Here is a 23,342-nt window from a genome sequence, read left to right as displayed (position 1 = left end):
TTGCAGTTTCTTTTGTATTATTTCTCTTTAACTTTTTACAATCTTTTATAAAGCGTCATTTACCTCCATAGTTATAAAATCTTTTTTTCTTTTTGTCTATCTTCGTTATGTCAATCTTTCTTATATTTAGGCCTAAGCCTGCTTTTACCTCTACTTCTAATCCTGTTTTTGCTATACTTTCTAAACTTATAATCAAAATTTTTATTCTTAGTTCTTCCCTAACAAAATTAACTTCATTTCTGTACTAACTAGGTTTATTAGCTTTAATATCCATTTCTTTGCTTTTTAAGCCACTAATCACCGTTTCTAAATATACATTATCCCTTCATATTTAATTGCAGCTTTGACATCTCCATAAGTTTCAAAAATAACATTTAACAACATTATAGGAGAGTAATAATCCATTTTTTTTTATCTCCTGTTAATTTTATGTCTTGAATTAATTTTGAAAAATCATCCAAATTTTCTTCAATAATTTTACAGTAATCAAATTTATATCTAAAAAAATCTCCAGTAAGAAAAGCTTACTGAGTAAAGAAATTTTAGTAAAAAGTTCTTCTAACTTATTCCAAAGATCTTTAGCAAAATTCTATTTCCCTACTTTTTTAATTAAAAAATAAGATAGCTTAAGAATAATTGAAAAATAAGCATATTCATCATTTTCAAGCTTTTAATCATCTGGGACATTGTCAATGGATTTTCCGTCAATAGCTTTAAACACTTTTGTTGTATTAAATTTTCAATTCATAATGTAATTTCTGTGATCATAGATGCAAGTAAACATATTTCAGGTACAACCAATAATATTTTCCCATATTAAATAAATGTGTATTAAATTAGCCTATCCTAATCAATACAGAAAACTATTTAAAGTCAATTCATGCGCCCTTACACTAGTGGAGTGGCCTCACACCACTTTTTCATTCATGGTATGAGTCATGAAACTTTCAAACGCTAGAGGCTAAATTTGATGAGCCGGAAATTTGAGGGATCAAATCATGATCAGTGACATAGTTGAAAGATCAAAAGTGATATTTACCCACATAAATACATAGAAATTCAAAATATATATATATATATATATGAATTATAAGAAAGGTAATATGTTTAACTTTTTTATGACTATTATGTATATTTCCTTAATTTTATAATTTTTCAGAAATATTATGAATTTTTTTAAATACTTATTAACTCGGAATATGTGTTAGAACCAAAACTAAAATCCACGATAAGCATCTTGAGGCATAGCGATTCATCTTTGGTAATTGGTGAGTGAAAAACGATTCTACTTTGGTGTGCGTATATAAATTGGAGAATTTTGTGGTAATTTCTATATAAATTGGAGAATTTTGTGGTAATTTCTATATATCTTTCTTGATAGGGCGGTTAGTTATACGATCTTGAAGAAGAGGGGTTGATTCTTGTTTACTTCTTCATCTTTTCTGTCTGGGTTCTTCTTCTTGATGGCTTTGACGGTAGAGATGCTAGTGATGTTTTCATCGGCTACTTCATAATGGTATTGTCCTTTTCTTTTAACTACGATACGCAATTGATCAATCATAATTAGTTAAATATGGACTAAAATTATGGAATAATTACATTAACTTCCCCTTATGTTTTGTTCGAATTATATAATAATTGCATTTATAAGTGCGAACATGTATAAAGATAGTTTGATTTTAAAAAGTATTTATTTGATCACCTAATTAGTCAGTAATAAGTCAATTGCATAAAAATATGAATTTGCATTTAACTTTTATATTAATATCAATAAATTTTAATTAATTAATTATTCTATTTATTAAACAAAATAAGTGTTAGGGATGCAATACATAACTTTCTCTAAACTACAAGAATTTAATTACAATTATATTAAATTTCAGAAGAGAGCAGTGTAATTATCTCCAAAAATATTGTTGATAAGAATATGATAAACTTTTGAAAAAAAACTACATTAAAAATATTGGTTTAAAGACATGAAAATTGATTGCGCACAAATTTATATCTAAACATAAAGTAGAAATACAAAAACAGAATTATTTAAAAGTAATGGCAATTTATTTTGATTTTTAATATCTGTATCTATTCCTGATTTACATAAAAATAATTTTATTTGCGAGCCATAATTACAACGTGACATAACGACCAGTATATAAAAGAAAGATCATCTACGTTCACTACATGATTACTAATAACATCACCATATAATATTTTAATATGAAATTATACCCTTAATTAGATAATTTTAAAAATTAATTGTAATTATATTTTTGTTTTACAAAAGTGATCTCATGTCATTTTAACATCACAACAATAATTCTTTAATTGTATCGACAATAACTTAAATTAATTTATTTAATTTTTATTGTTTATTTTTGAAATATAATTTATTAATTTATATATTGTTATTTTTATTTTTAATATATTTTTAAATTTAAAAAAAAATTGTTGTTCATTGTGATGCCAACGGTAAACAAAATTGGTGAGTGAAAAGTGCTTTGTATTTAGTATTTACAACATTTTTCTTAACATTCTCCCCACCCTTCTTTGCAGTGAAAGAAATCCGCAATTCTGCGATGGCGTCCGCTGCGAAATCCCTAATCCAAACCCTCCGTCTTCACACAAAGAAACCCTGGGAAATCACCGGCCCTGTAGCTTATCCAGAATATCGTTCCGCCGTACAGAAGGCTACGGAATACCGCGTCTTCTGCCCCGCCACCGTCCCCGCTAAAGCCATCGTCCCCACTTCCTTACCAGAAACCGTTTACGACATCAAGTACTTCCCTCGCGACCAGCGCCGCAACCGACCCCCAATAAAACGCACCGTTTTGAAGAAGGCTGACGTGGAGAAGATGATGAAGGAGAAGACTTTTGATCTGACTGATTTCCCTAGGCCGTACTTGACTGCGAAAGTCATCGAGGATGATAATGCTATCGGTGGCGGATACCAGAAATAAAATTTCCGGGTATGAATTTTGCGTATCTTTTCATGTGTGATGGTCTGTTTATGAAATTAGTATTTCGGTTCAATCTGTGACGAATAAGGCTGTTAGATATAAATTGGGTCTATATCTTTACGACTTTGACGGTAGAGATGCTAGTGATGTTTTCATCGGCTACTTCATTATGGTATTTTCCTTTTCTTTTAATGTTTTGACGGCCTCAATTGGGGTTTTATGATCTTGTTTCGGTGAAATTGTTTTGTGTTCTTGATTTGGTTGTTATATATGTTGATGTTTCTTGGAGGGGTGGGAGTAATGGTAATTAGGTCTTGTGTTTTTCCGTAGGCACACTGCAATCTCCTTCTCTGTACTAGTTCTTGGAAAGGCAAGAACAATATGATTTCTTGCATTTTCTTGGAAAGCCTTATTATTGTTTGTGTGATGAATGAATTATTACCGCAATCGTAGTTTTATTTTTTCAAATTTGTATATGCGTTTCAGGGTTTTAATCTGCATCCTCCTTTATTGCCAATCCCGACAGGATTATGAAGGAACTTGAATTTCTTGAAGATATTCATGCTTGGCTGTTCGCACTACGTATCAGGTGGGAAACTACAAAACTGGACTTTTTGATTGGAATTCTTGGTTTGATTCATGTTAATCTTCACTTGAAAGTTCTCATGATGAATTCATTATCAATCTGTTATCCTTACTCATTGATTTCAATCGCCACGAACCTATTCCTTGCAATTATGTATGTCTCTGTCAATTGAGTTCTACCTCTCATTATCATCATTTATTTGATAGTGGCATACAGGCCACTAACAAAACAAATGCATTTTCTGATTTTGCCTACATCTTTTCAAGTGTGATGGTCTGTTTGTGAAATTAGTATTTCGGTTCAATCTGTGACGAATAAGGCTGTTAGAGCTGATTGTTTGTTCTTGTGCACCTGTTGGAGAGGGAAAGGTTTGCTTTGCTACCTGAACATCAAACTAGCTAAAGAATGAAAACCACAGTCTAGCTTTAGCAAGCAGTTGCATTTGCTGGAATCATTTGAAAACTAGATCCTTGCATAGTCTTGTGTGTGTGTACAATCATGGAGTAACAACTTTAAAAAGTTCAATTCGAAAAAATACTTAAATTTTATGAAAGGAGCAACGAGTTATGTGACTTTAGTGACTACATGATTGACTGAACACATCCACTAGTTTCCATGCATGATCCTTTATAATGACAGAAAAATTACGTGATTACATGTGTTGCCTCTTCAGAAATCATATTGGGAGGATAGCTTGCGTATGAGAATGAAAGGGGTGGCAAGGACTTTGACCATCATCTTCAACCCGAGAATATGTAGTGATGTTGAGCTGGAAGTTGGCAGCCTGATTCTCATACACCCTCCTTGGTATGAGCTGCACAAACTGTATGCTTTATACTTTTCTGGTCCAGTACACTTCCTCAGATAAGTTGGTTGTGCTACACTTTCCGTGCAGTCACTCTGGTGATTTAGAAGAGCAGTGAAGTGAAGCAAAACTGATGTCACAATTTAAACTATATATTTACTAATTTTCATATTATATTTCATACCATCAACATGATTGGAGACCGTTTTTATATCTATATTGGCAGGTCTTGCTTGTTCGACATTCCCTCCTTGGGGGTAAATGCGACGTCTCCTCAAGAGAATTTGGTATGAGACGTAATCATTTCATTTCAAGTTTCTTGTGTAACTTCCATAGTCTCTTCCTTTCAAAGGCATTGTCATTTTTGTGCTTTCAGCATTTCTTATCTTGCAGTTGTGCATTAAGATTCTACCATGGCTTTGCATTGCTTATATTCCTTGGTTCTTGGTATTCACAGTGGTATTATCTTTGAATCCAGTCTCTTTTTTCAATATTCTTATGATTTGATTCTTGATACTGTAGACTAGCAAATAAGTGAATTTTGGAGAGATTACAACTTGATTATTGTGCATGTGACTCTTTCTGTTGCTTGGTTTCTTGGTTTGATGAATTAACAGGTTATCTCTCTCTGTATATGTATATTCACTGTAATGTAAGTGCCTTCCAGCTGCTCTCTTTTACTTCTAGTTCAGCTGGAGTTTAGTAATCTTCTTAAATCATTAGTAGCTTGTGATCGATCAGCAGTATTTCTTTTCTTAAGTGCATCTGGAGAGCTCTCTTGGTTATTAAGTATTTCTGCTCTGTTGCTTATGTCTGCATCTAGAAAACTTTCATGGTTGTGAAGTATTTTTGCTTTGTTTCTTATGCCCCTGCATCTTGGTAGTTTGTTGTTTATGGAGTATTATGGCTATTTTGCTTATGCCCCCTTTAACTGGAGAACTCTATGAGCTATCGTTTAAGTAACAGGTTGCACCTGTGGAACCCGAATGATTAGCTATCTTCTTTTGTCATATTCAAGTTGCTTTCACAATCCTGTCTTAATGCATATTATAGGATGTGGAGGCAATATTTGATTTTCTTTGCCCATAACACATATAGCATACAATTATAAACTGGAATCAACTTATTCGAAAAATCATTTTTCAGTGCCATGTGTCATAAGCATTTTATTTTGATTGTATCTATACTCGTTTCTTGTAAGATTGAGGGCCTCAGCTTGAATTTGGTTTGTCAATTTTGTGCAAACTAAAGTAATCTCTTATTCTTAAGAGTCGTGTGGAAATCAAAAGGTTAAGCAGAAAATTTAAACACTCAACTGAAACACACATTGGCTGCTACAATAATGCATTTTGACAACATTTAAAGCCTAATGGTAATCGTTGTATCTATGGTTTCCTCTCGACTTGTTTTTCTACCAGAAAGGTGATCCTTGTTCCTTTCCATCCTACTTTGTTGATTTTTTCTCCCACATTTGAAAATCAAGAAAATGTTGAACCATTGTTTTTACGTTTGTAAACTTCAAAACCTAAAATCCTGCTGTGATTCTTTGAAGTGTCCTCGTTATCACCATTATAATTTGGAAGAAACAGGAATGTGTATGTTTTAAGGCTCCTAGGAATATGAGGATGCATGTGTTGAGTTGAATGCCAATCGGAAGAACAAAACTTCTTTCTTTTTGTAGATTTGCTCGTGGTTTATTCATTTTGTGGGGTTCTTTTCATGGGTTTTTGCTTTACAATTTTTTGATGCCATTTATTTATCATTTTGTATGGATGTACAGAAAATCATGTTGTCATGTTCCTTGACATCTTCACTTTTGCAGGTGTATCGTAGAAAAATTTGTTAGAAATTCTTTACGATACAATCATAAACTATTTATTTGTGATCTTTGATAATGGAACACTATGCCAAAATATAGGATGGTTGTCTACATGCCACTTTTGATTTTTTTTAAAGGGATTTGAGAACTCTTTCTTTAATATGATGTCTCAAATTTGAGAAATGTTTTTTGAAGCAACATGCAGTTTTGACAACTAAATAATCTTATATTTAGAAATTTGTTTTTCTTGTTAAATGCCTTCATTTTTCTAAAACATGTACTTACCACAAGTATTTTACTCTCTCTCTTTTGGTCTTTCCTTTTGTCTAAAACTTGCTTGAATGAATTAAATTTCTTTTGATAAATTTTTTTCTTCCCAAATCAGATTCTAGTGCATAAACTTTTGTATCCAGCATTTTGTATAAAAAACCTACCTAATAATTGGTAGTTTGAAGCAACATGCAGTTTTGACAACTAAATAATCTTATATTTAGAAATTTGTTTTTCTTGTTAAATGCCTTCATTTCATGTTTTACCACAAGTATTTTACTCTCTCTCTCTCTCTCTCTCTCTCTTTTGGTCTTTCCTTTTGTCTAAAACTCACTTGAATGAATTAAATTTCTTTTGATAAACTTTTTTCTTCCTAAATCAGATTCTAGTGCACAAACTTTTGTATCCAGCATTTTGTTTAAAAAACCTACCTAATAATTGGTAGTTTGTGAGATGCATTCATTTATTTGCTTTTGGATAAATGCTTCGAAATTCCTCGAAAAAGCCCATTCCAGTTTTTTTTTTTTTTTAATTTATAAAAAAGCAGTTTTCATCATTTCAAAAAAGCAATTCATCTGACGTTTTCCCTATAAATGGATGAATTTCCCCACATTTTGATGATTGAATGTAAGTTTTTTTAATTATCGAGAACACTTGAAAAAATTGACGTATTAATTATGATAATATTTATCAATACAAATGCACATGTATTCGAGAAATTGGCATGTAGACAACCGTCAATATTTTAGTATGTGATGTTTTGTTAATGAAGTTCACAAATAAATAAGTTGTGTTTTGTATAGTAATGATTTTCCAACAAATTTTATATTGTGATACACTTGTAAAAGTCAAATGTCAATAACATGACAAGATATGATTTTTTGTAAAATTTGTACAAAATGTTAAATATATGATGTTAAAAAAGTTCTGCAAAAGCAAACCCTTGAAACAAATCCAACATATTGAATAAATTAGGAACAAATTTGCCAAAAGGTTGGAGTATTGTTCTCGAAAGAGGCATTCTTCTCTCAATTTGCATCCCTCGTATTTTCGGAGGCTTAAAAAATTCATGTACCTGTTCTTTTCAAATTAGAATAGTGAGAATTTGGACACTTTATAAAAATCAAAGCAGACTTTTGGGTTTTGAAGTGTACAAAGGAAAATACAATGGCTTGCAACTTTTTGGATTTTCAAATAAGGGAGAAGTTGACAAAGGGGAAATATATAGGAACATTGGTCACTTTCTCTGTTAGAGGAAGAGGGAGAGAGAGCAACAACATGGATACATAACTTGCCATTTGGTTTTGAATGTTGTTGAAGTACATTGTGTGTTCAGTAGAGTATTTAAATTTCCTACATTAACCTTAGATGTCCACCTCTTGGGGGTACGAGGTTATTTAGGCAAGCACATGTGACAAATCAGTGATGGGCTTTGAGTCCTCGGCCTTAATTAACGAGTATAGATAGATTGCACATGTTTCTCATTCTTTGCCTTTTGTTTGGTTAATTGTTTTAGACCATAAAAACATTTTTTAAGTATAAGAACATAATCAAATCTTATCAATGAAACCACTGGGTTGATATATATAAATTTGTTCGTTGAGATCATCATGCAGAAATGCAGTTATAACATCCATTTGCTTAAAGTTCCCAATCAAAATGTGCAACCAGAGCAATAGTAATTCTTGTAGTAGTGTATTTTACAACTGGAGAAAAAAATTTCAGTGTAACAAATTCCTTTCTTTTGAGTAAAACATTTTGCAACTAATCTTGCTTTAAAACGTGTTTCATCATTTTCTTGGTTGATCTTGAAAAATCCATTTACAGTCAATAATAGAAGCATTATCGGGTTTAGGAACTAGGACCCAAGTCTTATTCTTATATAAAGATTGAATTTCTTCATTCATGACTTTTATCTATTGTTTAGAATTAGCAGATTTTACAGCTTTTTCATATAAGAGGATGGTTCATAGCTCTCAATTTTCAAAGCTAAGTGAAAGTCTCTATACCTAGAGGAAATCCTAGATTCACGTCTTTCTCTATGTCTAGCTAGTAGATAATGATCTATGCTAGAGCCATTATTTTCACAGTTACTATTATCACATAAATCATTTTCAATATTTTGTTGATTTTCTTCATTAACCTCTTTCCCTTGTTGGTTCTCCTGTACAGTTTCCTCTATCTTATTAAAGGTGGTTTCTATGTTATATTATTAATCTTTTTTAGGTGATTTAGAAAAACATGGCATTTCAGATTCATTAAAAATGACATCTCTACTAATTATAACTCTAAAACTTGGTTGGCTTCTAAGCCAGAGTCTATACCCTTAGTTACATCAGGATAACTGATAAAAACAAATTTTTGGGAGCGGGGATCAAACTTATCACTATTTTGCAAAGCAAATGCAGAACATCCAAAAACTGCAAAGTGAAGAAAGAACAACATCTTTATCAGACCAAACACATTCTGGCAATTTACCAAGCAAAGGAACAAAAGGAGAACGATTAATCAGATAAGCAACAGTCAAAATGACTTCTTCCCAGAAAGTTTTGGGCAAGCCAAAACTTATTAATAAACATCTTACTTTATTAAATAAAGTTCTATTCGTACGTTCAAGGAATAGTTTTATGTCTTTTTAATATCAAATTATTTTCAAAGATCAGAAAATTGCTGGTTATAAAATTCCAACTATTGTCCATTCTTAATGCTTGCAATTTCTTACTAGTTTGGTTTTCAACATAAACTTTGCAGTTTTTGAATTTTCCAAAAGCTTCAAATTTTTGCTTCATTAAGAAACAAAAACTTTCCTAGGAACAAACATATTACTTTTTCTTTCTGCCTTAAACATAGTGTGGGAACCCTTCATGATCTTCCCTCTAGCCCTTCCTCCTCAAGGGCTGCACATGATATCAGATTATGACATAATTCAAGGATATTTCTAACATTACTTAATGTAAACTTGAAACCATTCTCAAAATTTAAACAAACATCACTAAGGCCTTGAACATCACTTAATTTTTCATTTGCCATAGAGACAGAACCCAGTTTCTCAGACCTATATTTTGTTAATATTTCTTTAAAAGGAGTCATATGGTAAGTGCATCCAGAGACAATAAGCCAATCATTTATATGCAGGGATGATTTAGTAGAATTAATATCATAAATCATATAAACTTCATTAGAAGTTTCTTTAGATACATTTGCAGTTTCTTTTGTATTATTTCTCTTTAACTTTTTACAATCTTTTATAAAGCGTCATTTACCTCCATAGTTATAAAATCTTTTTTTCTTTTTGTCTATCTTCGTTATGTCAATCTTCCTTATATTTAGGCCTAAGCCTGCTTTTACCTCTACTTCTAATCCTGTTTTTGCTATACTTTTTAAACTTATAATCAAAATTTTTATTCTTAGTTCTTCCCTAACAAAATTAACTTCATTTCTATACTAACTAGGTTTATTAGCTTTAATATCCATTTCTTTGCTTTTTAAGCCACTAATCACTGTTTCTAAATATACATTATCCCTTCATATTTAATTGCAGCTTTGACATCTCCATAAGTTTCAAAAATAACATTTAACAACATTATAGGAGAGTAATAATCCATTTTTTTTTATCTCCTGTTAATTTTATGTCTTGAATTAATTTTGAAAAATCATCCAAATTTTCTTCAATATTTTTAGAGTAATCAAATTTATATCTAAAAAAATCTCCAGTAAGAAAAGCTTACTGAGTAAAGAAATTTCAGTAAAAAGTTCTTCTAACTTATTCCAAAGATCTTTAGCAAAATTCTATTTCCCTACTTTTTTAATTACAAAATAAGATAGCTTAAGAATAATTGAAAAATAAGCATATTCATCATTTTCAAGCTTTTAATCATCTGGGACATTGTCAATGGATTCTTCGTCAATAGCTTTAAACACTTTTGTTGTATTAAATTTTCAATTCATAATGTAATTTTTGTGATCATAGATGCAAGTAAACATATTTCAGGTACAACCAATAATATTTTCCCATATTAAATAAATGTGTATTAAATTAGCCTATCATAATCAATACAGAAAACTATTTAAAGTCAATTCAGGCGCCCTTACACTAGTGGAGTGGCCTCACACCACTTTTTCATTCATGGTATGAGTCATGAAACTTTCAAACGTTAGAGGCTAAATTTGATGAGCCGGAAATTTGAGGGATCAAATCATGATCAGTGACATAGTTGAAAGATCAAAAGTGATATTTACCCACATAAATACATAGAAATTTAAAATATATATATATATATATACATATGGATTATAAGAAAGGTAATATGTTTAACTTTTTTATGACTATTATGTATATTTCCTTAATTTTATAATTTTTCAGAAATATTATGAATTTTTTTAAATACTTATTAACTCGGAATATGTGTTAGAACCAAAACTAAAATCCACGATAAGCATCTTGAGGCATAGCGATTCATCTTTGGTAATTGGTGAGTGAAAAACGATTCTACTTTGGTGTGCGTATATAAATTGGAGACTTTTGTGGTAATTTCTATATAAATTGGAGAATTTTGTGGTAATTTCTATATATCTTTCTTGATGGGGCGGTTAGTTATACGATCTTGAAGAAGAGGGGTTGATTATTGTTTACTTCTTCATCTTTTCTGTTTGGGTTCTTCTTCTTGACGGCTTTGACGGTAGAGATGCTAGTGATGTTTTCATCGGCTACTTCATAATGGTATTGTCCTTTTGTTTTAACTACGATACGCAATTGATCAATCATAATTAGTTAAATATGGACTAAAATTATGGAATAATTACATTAACTTCCCCTTATGTTTTGTTCGAATTATATAATAATTGCATTTATAAGTGCGAACATGTATAAAGATAGTTTGATTTTAAAAAGTATTTATTTAATCACCTAATTAGTCAGTAATAAGTCAATTGCATAAAAATATGAATTTGCATTTAACTTTTTTACTAATATCAATAAATTTTAATTAATTAATTATTCTATTTATTAAACAAAATAAGTGTTAGGGATGCAATACATAACTTTCTCTAAACTACAAGAATTTAATTACAATTATATTAAATTTCAGAAGAGAGCAGTGTAATTATCTCCAGAAATATTGTTGATAAGAATATGATAAACTTTTGAAAAAAAACTACATTAAAAATATTGGTTTAAAGACATGAAAATTGATTGCGTACAAATTTATATATAAACATAAAGTAGAAATACAAAAAAAGAATTATTTAAAAGTAATGGTAAATTATTTTGATTTTTAATATCAGTATCTATTCCTGATTTACATAAAAATTATTTTATTTGCGAGCCATAATTGCAACGTGACATAACGACTAGTATATAAAAGAAAGATCATCTACGTTCACTACACGATTACTAATAACATCACCATACAATATTTTAATATGAAATTATACCCTTAATTAGATAATTTTAAAAATTAATTGTAATTATATTTTTGTTTTACAAAAGTGATCTCATGTCATTTTAACATCACAACAATAATTCTTTAATTATATCGACAATAACTTAAATTAATTTTTATTGTTTATTTTTGAAATATAATTTATTAATTTATATATTTTTATTTTTATTTATAATATATTTTAAATTTAAAAAAAAATTGTTGTTCATTGTGATGCCAACGTTAAACAAAATTGGTGAGCGAAAAGCGCTTTGTGTTTAGTATTTACAACATTTTTCTTAACATTCTCCCCACCCTTCTTTGCAGTGAAAGAAATCCCCAATTCTGCGATGGCGTCCGCTGCGAAATCCCTAATCCAAACCCTCCGTCTTCACATAAAGAAACCCTGGGAAATCACCGGCCCTGTAGCTGATCCAGAATATCGTTCCGCCGTACAGAAGGCTACGGAATACCGCGTCTTCTGCCCCGCCACCGTCCCCGCTAAAGCCATCGTCCCCACTTCCTTACCAGAAACCGTTTACGACATCAAGTACTTCCCTCGCGACCAGCGCCGCAACCGACCCCCAATAAAACGCACCGTTTTGGAGAAGGCTGACGTGGAGAAGATGATGAAGGAGAAGACTTTTGATCTGACTGATTTCCCTAGGCCGTACTTGACTGCGAAAGTCATCGAGGATGATAATGCTATCGGTGGCGGATACCAGAAATAAAATTTCCGGGTATGAATTTTGCGTATCTTTTCATGTGTGATGGTCTGTTTATGAAATTAGTATTTCGGTTCAATCTGTGACGAATAAGGCTGTTAGATATAAACTGGGTCTATATCTTTACGACTTTGACGGTAGAGATGCTAGTGATGTTTTCATCGGCTACTTCATTATGGTATTTTCCTTTTCTTTTAATGTTTTGACGGCCTCAATTGGGGTTTTATGATCTTGTTTCGGTGAAATTGTTTTGTGTTCTTGATTTGGTTGTTATATATGTTGATGTTTCTTGGAGGGGTGGGAGTAATGGTAATTAGGTCTTGTGTTTTTCCGTAGGCACACTGCAATCTCCTTCTCTGTACTAGTTCTTGGAAAGGCAAGAACAATATGATTTCTTGCATTTTCTTGGAAAGCCTTATTATTGTTTGTGTGATGAATGAATTATTACCGCAATCGTAGTTTTATTTTTTCAAATTTGTATATGCGTTTCAGGGTTTTAATCTGCATCCTCCTTTATTGCCAATCCCGACAGGATTATGAAGGAACTTGAATTTCTTGAAGATATTCATGCTTGGCTGTTCGCACTACGTATCAGGTGGGAAACTACAAAACTGGACTTTTTGATTGGAATTCTTGGTTTGATTCATGTTAATCTTCACTTGAAAGTTCTCATGATGAATTCATTATCAATCTGTTATCCTTACTCATTGATTTCAATCGCCACGAACCTATTCCTTGCAATTATGTATGTCTCTGTCAATTGAGTTCTACCTCTCATTATCATCATTTATTTGATAGTGGCATACAGGCCACTAACAAAACAAATGCATTTTCTGATTTTGCCTACATCTTTTCAAGTGTGATGGTCTGTTTGTGAAATTAGTATTTCGGTTCAATCTGTGACGAATAAGGCTGTTAGAGCTGATTGTTTGTTCTTGTGCACCTGTTGGAGAGGGAAAGGTTTGCTTTGCTACCTGAACATCAAACTAGCTAAAGAATGAAAACCACAGTCTAGCTTTAGCAAGCAGTTGCATTTGCTGGAATCATTTGAAAACTAGATCCTTGCATAGTCTTGTGTGTGTGTACAATCATGGAGTAACAACTTTAAAAAGTTCAATTCGAAAAAATACTTAAATTTTATGAAAGGAGCAACGAGTTATGTGACTTTAGTGACTACATGATTGACTGAACACATCCACTAGTTTCCATGCATGATCCTTTATAATGACAGAAAAATTACGTGATTACATGTGTTGCCTCTTCAGAAATCATATTGGGAGGATAGCTTGCGTATGAGAATGAAAGGGGTGGCAAGGACTTTGACCATCATCTTCAACCCGAGAATATGTAGTGATGTTGAGCTGGAAGTTGGCAGCCTGATTCTCATACACCCTCCTTGGTATGAGCTGCACAAACTGTATGCTTTATACTTTTCTGGTCCAGTACACTTCCTCAGATAAGTTGGTTGTGCTACACTTTCCGTGCAGTCACTCTGGTGATTTAGAAGAGCAGTGAAGTGAAGCAAAACTGATGTCACAATTTAAACTATATATTTACTAATTTTCATATTATATTTCATACCATCAACATGATTGGAGACCGTTTTTATATCTATATTGGCAGGTCTTGCTTGTTCGACATTCCCTCCTTGGGGGTAAATGCGACGTCTCCTCAAGAGAATTTGGTATGAGACGTAATCATTTCATTTCAAGTTTCTTGTGTAACTTCCATAGTCTCTTCCTTTCAAAGGCATTGTCATTTTTGTGCTTTCAGCATTTCTTATCTTGCAGTTGTGCATTAAGATTCTACCATGGCTTTGCATTGCTTATATTCCTTGGTTCTTGGTATTCACAGTGGTATTATCTTTGAATCCAGTCTCTTTTTTCAATATTCTTATGATTTGATTCTTGATACTGTAGACTAGCAAATAAGTGAATTTTGGAGAGATTACAACTTGATTATTGTGCATGTGACTCTTTCTGTTGCTTGGTTTCTTGGTTTGATGAATTAACAGGTTATCTCTCTCTGTATATGTATATTCACTGTAATGTAAGTGCCTTCCAGCTGCTCTCTTTTACTTCTAGTTCAGCTGGAGTTTAGTAATCTTCTTAAATCATTAGTAGCTTGTGATCGATCAGCAGTATTTCTTTTCTTAAGTGCATCTGGAGAGCTCTCTTGGTTATTAAGTATTTCTGCTCTGTTGCTTATGTCTGCATCTAGAAAACTTTCATGGTTGTGAAGTATTTTTGCTTTGTTTCTTATGCCCCTGCATCTTGGTAGTTTGTTGTTTATGGAGTATTATGGCTATTTTGCTTATGCCCCCTTTAACTGGAGAACTCTATGAGCTATCGTTTAAGTAACAGGTTGCACCTGTGGAACCCGAATGATTAGCTATCTTCTTTTGTCATATTCAAGTTGCTTTCACAATCCTGTCTTAATGCATATTATAGGATGTGGAGGCAATATTTGATTTTCTTTGCCCATAACACATATAGCATACAATTATAAACTGGAATCAACTTATTCGAAAAATCATTTTTCAGTGCCATGTGTCATAAGCATTTTATTTTGATTGTATCTATACTCGTTTCTTGTAAGATTGAGGGCCTCAGCTTGAATTTGGTTTGTCAATTTTGTGCAAACTAAAGTAATCTCTTATTCTTAAGAGTCGTGTGGAAATCAAAAGGTTAAGCAGAAAATTTAAACACTCAACTGAAACACACATTGGCTGCTACAATAATGCATTTTGACAACATTTAAAGCCTAATGGTAATCGTTGTATCTATGGTTTCCTCTCGACTTGTTTTTCTACCAGAAAGGTGATCCTTGTTCCTTTCCATCCTACTTTGTTGATTTTTTCTCCCACATTTGAAAATCAAGAAAATGTTGAACCATTGTTTTTACGTTTGTAAACTTCAAAACCTAAAATCCTGCTGTGATTCTTTGAAGTGTCCTCGTTATCACCATTATAATTTGGAAGAAACAGGAATGTGTATGTTTTAAGGCTCCTAGGAATATGAGGATGCATGTGTTGAGTTGAATGCCAATCGGAAGAACAAAACTTCTTTCTTTTTGTAGATTTGCTCGTGGTTTATTCATTTTGTGGGGTTCTTTTCATGGGTTTTTGCTTTACAATTTTTTGATGCCATTTATTTATCATTTTGTATGGATGTACAGAAAATCATGTTGTCATGTTCCTTGACATCTTCACTTTTGCAGGTGTATCGTAGAAAAATTTGTTAGAAATTCTTTACGATACAATCATAAACTATTTATTTGTGATCTTTGATAATGGAACACTATGCCAAAATATAGGATGGTTGTCTACATGCCACTTTTGATTTTTTTTAAAGGGATTTGAGAACTCTTTCTTTAATATGATGTCTCAAATTTGAGAAATGTTTTTTGAAGCAACATGCAGTTTTGACAACTAAATAATCTTATATTTAGAAATTTGTTTTTCTTGTTAAATGCCTTCATTTTTCTAAAACATGTACTTACCACAAGTATTTTACTCTCTCTCTTTTGGTCTTTCCTTTTGTCTAAAACTTGCTTGAATGAATTAAATTTCTTTTGATAAATTTTTTTCTTCCCAAATCAGATTCTAGTGCATAAACTTTTGTATCCAGCATTTTGTATAAAAAACCTACCTAATAATTGGTAGTTTGAAGCAACATGCAGTTTTGACAACTAAATAATCTTATATTTAGAAATTTGTTTTTCTTGTTAAATGCCTTCATTTCATGTTTTACCACAAGTATTTTACTCTCTCTCTCTCTCTCTCTCTCTCTCTCTTTTGGTCTTTCCTTTTGTCTAAAACTCACTTGAATGAATTAAATTTCTTTTGATAAACTTTTTTCTTCCTAAATCAGATTCTAGTGCACAAACTTTTGTATCCAGCATTTTGTTTAAAAAACCTACCTAATAATTGGTAGTTTGTGAGATGCATTCATTTATTTGCTTTTGGATAAATGCTTCGAAATTCCTCGAAAAAGCCCATTCCAGTTTTTTTTTTTTTTTAATTTATAAAAAAGCAGTTTTCATCATTTCAAAAAAGCAATTCATCTGACGTTTTCCCTATAAATGGATGAATTTCCCCACATTTTGATGATTGAATGTAAGTTTTTTTAATTATCGAGAACACTTGAAAAAATTGACGTATTAATTACGATAATATTTATCAATACAAATGCACATGTATTCGAGAAATTGGCATGTAGACAACCGTCAATATTTTAGTATGTGATGTTTTGTTAATGAAGTTCACAAATAAATAAGTTGTGTTTTGTATAGTAATGATTTTCCAACAAATTTTATATTGTGATACACTTGTAAAAGTCAAATGTCAATAACATGACAAGATATGATTTTTTGTAAAATTTGTACAAAATGTTAAATATATGATGTTAAAAAAGTTCTGCAAAAGCAAACCCTTGAAACAAATCCAACATATTGAATAAATTAGGAACAAATTTGCCAAAAGGTTGGAGTATTGTTCTCGAAAGAGGCATTCTTCTCTCAATTTGCATCCCTCGTATTTTCGGAGGCTTAAAAAATTCATGTACCTGTTCTTTTCAAATTAGAATAGTGAGAATTTGGACACTTTATAAAAATCAAAGCAGACTTTTGGGTTTTGAAGTGTACAAAGGAAAATACAATGGCTTGCAACTTTTTGGATTTTCAAATAAGGGAGAAGTTGACAAAGGGGAAATATATAGGAACATTGGTCACTTTCTCTGTTAGAGGAAGAGGGAGAGAGAGCAACAACATGGATACATAACTTGCCATTTGGTTTTGAATGTTGTTGAAGTACATTGTGTGTTCAGTAGAGTATTTAAATTTCCTACATTAACCTTAGATGTCCACCTCTTGGGGGTACGAGGTTATTTAGGCAAGCACATGTGACAAATCAGTGATGGGCTTTGAGTCCTCGGCCTTAATTAACGAGTATAGATAGATTGCACATGTTTCTCATTCTTTGCCTTTTGTTTGGTTAATTGTTTTAGACCATAAAAACATTTTTTAAGTATAAGAACATAATCAAATCTTATCAATGAAACCACTGGGTTGATATATATAAATTTGTTCGTTGAGATCATCATGCAGAAATGCAGTTATAACATCCATTTGCTTAAAGTTCCCAATCAAAATGTGCAACCAGAGCAATAGTAATTCTTGTAGTAGTGTATTTTACAACTGGAGAAAAAAATTTCAGTGTAACAAATTCCTTTCTTTTGAGTAAAACATTTTGCAACTAATCTTGCTTTAAAACGTGTTTCATCATTTTCTTGGTTGATCTTGAAAAATCCATTTACAGTCAATAATAGAAGCATTATCGGGTTTAGGAACTAGGACCCAAGTCTTATTCTTATATAAAGATTGAATTTCTTCATTCATGACTTTTATCTATTGTTTAGAATTAGCAGATTTTACAGCTTTTTCATATAAGAGGATGGTTCATAGCTCTCAATTTTCAAAGCTAAGTGAAAGTCTCTATACCTAGAGGAAATCCTAGATTCACGTCTTTCTCTATGTCTAGCTAGTAGATAATGATCTATGCTAGAGCCATTATTTTCACAGTTACTATTATCACATAAATCATTTTCAATATTTTGTTGATTTTCTTCATTAACCTCTTTCCCTTGTTGGTTCTCCTGTACAGTTTCCTCTATCTTATTAAAGGTGGTTTCTATGTTATATTATTAATCTTTTTTAGGTGATTTAGAAAAACATGGCATTTCAGATTCATTAAAAATGACATCTCTACTAATTATAACTCTAAAACTTGGTTGGCTTCTAAGCCAGAGTCTATACCCTTAGTTACATCAGGATAACTGATAAAAACAAATTTTTGGGAGCGGGGATCAAACTTATCACTATTTTGCAAAGCAAATGCAGAACATCCAAAAACTGCAAAGTGAAGAAAGAACAACATCTTTATCAGACCAAACACATTCTGGCAATTTACCAAGCAAAGGAACAAAAGGAGAACGATTAATCAGATAAGCAACAGTCAAAATGACTTCTTCCCAGAAAGTTTTGGGCAAGCCAAAACTTATTAATAAACATCTTACTTTATTAAATAAAGTTCTATTCGTACGTTCAAGGAATAGTTTTATGTCTTTTTAATATCAAATTATTTTCAAAGATCAGAAAATTGCTGGTTATAAAATTCCAACTATTGTCCATTCTTAATGCTTGCAATTTCTTACTAGTTTGGTTTTCAACATAAACTTTGCAGTTTTTGAATTTTCCAAAAGCTTCAAATTTTTGCTTCATTAAGAAACAAAAACTTTCCTAGGAACAAACATATTACTTTTTCTTTCTGCCTTAAACATAGTGTGGGAACCCTTCATGATCTTCCCTCTAGCCCTTCCTCCTCAAGGGCTGCACATGATATCAGATTATGACATAATTCAAGGATATTTCTAACATTACTTAATGTAAACTTGAAACCATTCTCAAAATTTAAACAAACATCACTAAGGCCTTGAACATCACTTAATTTTTCATTTGCCATAGAGACAGAACCCAGTTTCTCAGACCTATATTTTGTTAATATTTCTTTAAAAGGAGTCATATGGTAAGTGCATCCAGAGACAATAAGCCAATCATTTATATGCAGGGATGATTTAGTAGAATTAATATCATAAATCATATAAACTTCATTAGAAGTTTCTTTAGATACATTTGCAGTTTCTTTTGTATTATTTCTCTTTAACTTTTTACAATCTTTTATAAAGCGTCATTTACCTCCATAGTTATAAAATCTTTTTTTCTTTTTGTCTATCTTCGTTATGTCAATCTTCCTTATATTTAGGCCTAAGCCTGCTTTTACCTCTACTTCTAATCCTGTTTTTGCTATACTTTTTAAACTTATAATCAAAATTTTTATTCTTAGTTCTTCCCTAACAAAATTAACTTCATTTCTATACTAACTAGGTTTATTAGCTTTAATATCCATTTCTTTGCTTTTTAAGCCACTAATCACTGTTTCTAAATATACATTATCCCTTCATATTTAATTGCAGCTTTGACATCTCCATAAGTTTCAAAAATAACATTTAACAACATTATAGGAGAGTAATAATCCATTTTTTTTTATCTCCTGTTAATTTTATGTCTTGAATTAATTTTGAAAAATCATCCAAATTTTCTTCAATATTTTTAGAGTAATCAAATTTATATCTAAAAAAATCTCCAGTAAGAAAAGCTTACTGAGTAAAGAAATTTCAGTAAAAAGTTCTTCTAACTTATTCCAAAGATCTTTAGCAAAATTCTATTTCCCTACTTTTTTAATTACAAAATAAGATAGCTTAAGAATAATTGAAAAATAAGCATATTCATCATTTTCAAGCTTTTAATCATCTGGGACATTGTCAATGGATTCTTCGTCAATAGCTTTAAACACTTTTGTTGTATTAAATTTTCAATTCATAATGTAATTTTTGTGATCATAGATGCAAGTAAACATATTTCAGGTACAACCAATAATATTTTCCCATATTAAATAAATGTGTATTAAATTAGCCTATCATAATCAATACAGAAAACTATTTAAAGTCAATTCAGGCGCCCTTACACTAGTGGAGTGGCCTCACACCACTTTTTCATTCATGGTATGAGTCATGAAACTTTCAAACGTTAGAGGCTAAATTTGATGAGCCGGAAATTTGAGGGATCAAATCATGATCAGTGACATAGTTGAAAGATCAAAAGTGATATTTACCCACATAAATACATAGAAATTCAAAATATATATATATATATATATATATGAATTATAAGAAAGGTAATATGTTTAACTTTTTTATGACTATTATGTATATTTCCTTAATTTTATAATTTTTCAGAAATATTATGAATTTTTTTAAATACTTATTAACTCGGAATATGTGTTAGAACCAAAACTAAAATCCACGATAAGCATCTTGAGGCATAGCGATTCATCTTTGGTAATTGGTGAGTGAAAAACGATTCTACTTTGGTGTGCGTATATAAATTGGAGACTTTTGTGGTAATTTCTATATAAATTGGAGAATTTTGTGGTAATTTCTATATATCTTTCTTGATGGGGCGGTTAGTTATACGATCTTGAAGAAGAGGGGTTGATTATTGTTTACTTCTTCATCTTTTCTGTTTGGGTTCTTCTTCTTGACGGCTTTGACGGTAGAGATGCTAGTGATGTTTTCATCGGCTACTTCATAATGGTATTGTCCTTTTGTTTTAACTACGATACGCAATTGATAAATCATAATTAGTTAAATATGGACTAAAATTATGGAATAATTACATTAACTTCCCCTTATGTTTTGTTCGAATTATATAATAATTGCATTTATAAGTGCGAACATGTATAAAGATAGTTTGATTTTAAAAAGTATTTATTTAATCACCTAATTAGTCAGTAATAAGTCAATTGCATAAAAATATGAATTTGCATTTAACTTTTTTACTAATATCAATAAATTTTAATTAATTAATTATTCTATTTATTAAACAAAATAAGTGTTAGGGATGCAATACATAACTTTCTCTAAACTACAAGAATTTAATTACAATTATATTAAATTTCAGAAGAGAGCAGTGTAATTATCTCCAGAAATATTGTTGATAAGAATATGATAAACTTTTGAAAAAAAACTACATTAAAAATATTGGTTTAAAGACATGAAAATTGATTGCGTACAAATTTATATATAAACATAAAGTAGAAATACAAAAAAAGAATTATTTAAAAGTAATGGTAAATTATTTTGATTTTTAATATCAGTATCTATTCCTGATTTACATAAAAATTATTTTATTTGCGAGCCATAATTGCAACGTGACATAACGACTAGTATATAAAAGAAAGATCATCTACGTTCACTACACGATTACTAATAACATCACCATACAATATTTTAATATGAAATTATACCCTTAATTAGATAATTTTAAAAATTAATTGTAATTATATTTTTGTTTTACAAAAGTGATCTCATGTCATTTTAACATCACAACAATAATTCTTTAATTATATCGACAATAACTTAAATTAATTTTTATTGTTTATTTTTGAAATATAATTTATTAATTTATATATTTTTATTTTTATTTATAATATATTTTAAATTTAAAAAAAAATTGTTGTTCATTGTGATGCCAACGTTAAACAAAATTGGTGAGCGAAAAGCGCTTTGTGTTTAGTATTTACAACATTTTTCTTAACATTCTCCCCACCCTTCTTTGCAGTGAAAGAAATCCCCAATTCTGCGATGGCGTCCGCTGCGAAATCCCTAATCCAAACCCTCCGTCTTCACATAAAGAAACCCTGGGAAATCACCGGCCCTGTAGCTGATCCAGAATATCGTTCCGCCGTACAGAAGGCTACGGAATACCGCGTCTTCTGCCCCGCCACCGTCCCCGCTAAAGCCATCGTCCCCACTTCCTTACCAGAAACCGTTTACGACATCAAGTACTTCCCTCGCGACCAGCGCCGCAACCGACCCCCAATAAAACGCACCGTTTTGGAGAAGGCTGACGTGGAGAAGATGATGAAGGAGAAGACTTTTGATCTGACTGATTTCCCTAGGCCGTACTTGACTGCGAAAGTCATCGAGGATGATAATGCTATCGGTGGCGGATACCAGAAATAAAATTTCCGGGTATGAATTTTGCGTATCTTTTCATGTGTGATGGTCTGTTTATGAAATTAGTATTTCGGTTCAATCTGTGACGAATAAGGCTGTTAGATATAAACTGGGTCTATATCTTTACGACTTTGACGGTAGAGATGCTAGTGATGTTTTCATCGGCTACTTCATTATGGTATTTTCCTTTTCTTTTAATGTTTTGACGGCCTCAATTGGGGTTTTATGATCTTGTTTCGGTGAAATTGTTTTGTGTTCTTGATTTGGTTGTTATATATGTTGATGTTTCTTGGAGGGGTGGGAGTAATGGTAATTAGGTCTTGTGTTTTTCCGTAGGCACACTGCAATCTCCTTCTCTGTACTAGTTCTTGGAAAGGCAAGAACAATATGATTTCTTGCATTTTCTTGGAAAGCCTTATTATTGTTTGTGTGATGAATGAATTATTACCGCAATCGTAGTTTTATTTTTTCAAATTTGTATATGCGTTTCAGGGTTTTAATCTGCATCCTCCTTTATTGCCAATCCCGACAGGATTATGAAGGAACTTGAATTTCTTGAAGATATTCATGCTTGGCTGTTCGCACTACGTATCAGGTGGGAAACTACAAAACTGGACTTTTTGATTGGAATTCTTGGTTTGATTCATGTTAATCTTCACTTGAAAGTTCTCATGATGAATTCATTATCAATCTGTTATCCTTACTCATTGATTTCAATCGCCACGAACCTATTCCTTGCAATTATGTATGTCTCTGTCAATTGAGTTCTACCTCTCATTATCATCATTTATTTGATAGTGGCATACAGGCCACTAACAAAACAAATGCATTTTCTGATTTTGCCTACATCTTTTCAAGTGTGATGGTCTGTTTGTGAAATTAGTATTTCGGTTCAATCTGTGACGAATAAGGCTGTTAGAGCTGATTGTTTGTTCTTGTGCACCTGTTGGAGAGGGAAAGGTTTGCTTTGCTACCTGAACATCAAACTAGCTAAAGAATGAAAACCACAGTCTAGCTTTAGCAAGCAGTTGCATTTGCTGGAATCATTTGAAAACTAGATCCTTGCATAGTCTTGTGTGTGTGTACAATCATGGAGTAACAACTTTAAAAAGTTCAATTCGAAAA

The 23,342-nt window shown here is 31.5% G+C and overlaps 3 protein-coding genes across 13 annotated transcripts in view; all 3 read left to right on the top strand.

Moving 5' to 3' along the window:
* The first annotated feature begins 2,515 nt into the window (after nucleotides 1-2,515).
* LOC148787019 (uncharacterized) lies at nucleotides 2,516-5,212 on the top strand. Of its 3 annotated transcripts, none has more exons than XM_088884732.1 (4): nucleotides 2,516-2,966; nucleotides 3,444-3,546; nucleotides 4,217-4,350; nucleotides 4,575-5,212. In XM_088884732.1, the coding sequence occupies exon 1, from the start codon at nucleotides 2,577-2,579 to the stop codon at nucleotides 2,955-2,957; it is 381 nt and encodes a 126-aa protein (XP_088740858.1). In that variant the 5' UTR covers nucleotides 2,516-2,576; the 3' UTR covers nucleotides 2,958-2,966; nucleotides 3,444-3,546; nucleotides 4,217-4,350; nucleotides 4,575-5,212. The 3 variants fall into 3 exon arrangements, with proteins under 3 accessions (XP_088740858.1, XP_088740859.1, XP_088740857.1); XM_088884731.1 differs by having other exon boundaries at nucleotides 2,517-2,966; nucleotides 3,484-3,546; XM_088884733.1 differs by lacking the exon at nucleotides 3,444-3,546.
* On the top strand, nucleotides 4,272-14,843 carry LOC148787018 (uncharacterized). Of its 5 annotated transcripts, XM_088884729.1 has the most exons (7): nucleotides 4,272-4,350; nucleotides 4,575-4,635; nucleotides 12,185-12,597; nucleotides 12,919-12,958; nucleotides 13,075-13,177; nucleotides 13,848-13,981; nucleotides 14,206-14,843. In XM_088884729.1, exon 3 carries the CDS (start codon nucleotides 12,208-12,210, stop codon nucleotides 12,586-12,588), a length of 381 nt encoding a protein of 126 aa, XP_088740855.1. In that variant the 5' UTR covers nucleotides 4,272-4,350; nucleotides 4,575-4,635; nucleotides 12,185-12,207; the 3' UTR covers nucleotides 12,589-12,597; nucleotides 12,919-12,958; nucleotides 13,075-13,177; nucleotides 13,848-13,981; nucleotides 14,206-14,843. The 5 variants fall into 5 exon arrangements, with proteins under 5 accessions (XP_088740855.1, XP_088740851.1, XP_088740854.1 ...); XM_088884725.1 differs by lacking the exon at nucleotides 12,919-12,958 and having other exon boundaries at nucleotides 13,115-13,177; XM_088884728.1 differs by lacking the exon at nucleotides 12,919-12,958.
* Nucleotides 13,903-23,342, top strand: part of LOC105177524 (uncharacterized) — a 30,532-nt gene continuing 21,092 nt past the window's right edge. For 2 of the 5 annotated variants that reach the window (XM_088884721.1, XM_088884720.1), the window contains exons 1-4: nucleotides 13,903-13,981; nucleotides 14,206-14,266; nucleotides 21,820-22,232; nucleotides 22,750-22,812. In XM_088884721.1, coding sequence (XP_088740847.1) covers nucleotides 21,843-22,223 — 381 coding nt within the window. In that variant the 5' untranslated portion in view covers nucleotides 13,903-13,981; nucleotides 14,206-14,266; nucleotides 21,820-21,842 and the 3' untranslated portion in view covers nucleotides 22,224-22,232; nucleotides 22,750-22,812. Of the gene's footprint in view, nucleotides 13,982-14,205; nucleotides 14,267-20,749; nucleotides 20,793-21,819; nucleotides 22,233-22,709; nucleotides 22,813-23,342 lie in introns of those variants that run through there. The other 3 variants (XM_088884723.1, XM_088884724.1, XM_088884722.1) reach the window with 3 other exon arrangements.

The sequence above is a fragment of the Sesamum indicum genome, linkage group LG9, assembly GCF_026168435.1.
Source record: "Sesamum indicum cultivar Baizhima isolate 11 linkage group LG9, ASM2616843v1, whole genome shotgun sequence".
In the NCBI taxonomy this organism is placed as follows: domain Eukaryota; kingdom Viridiplantae; phylum Streptophyta; class Magnoliopsida; order Lamiales; family Pedaliaceae; genus Sesamum; species Sesamum indicum.
The sequence above is the reverse complement of the archived record's forward strand: the minus strand, read 5'-3'. Positions and strand labels throughout refer to the sequence as shown.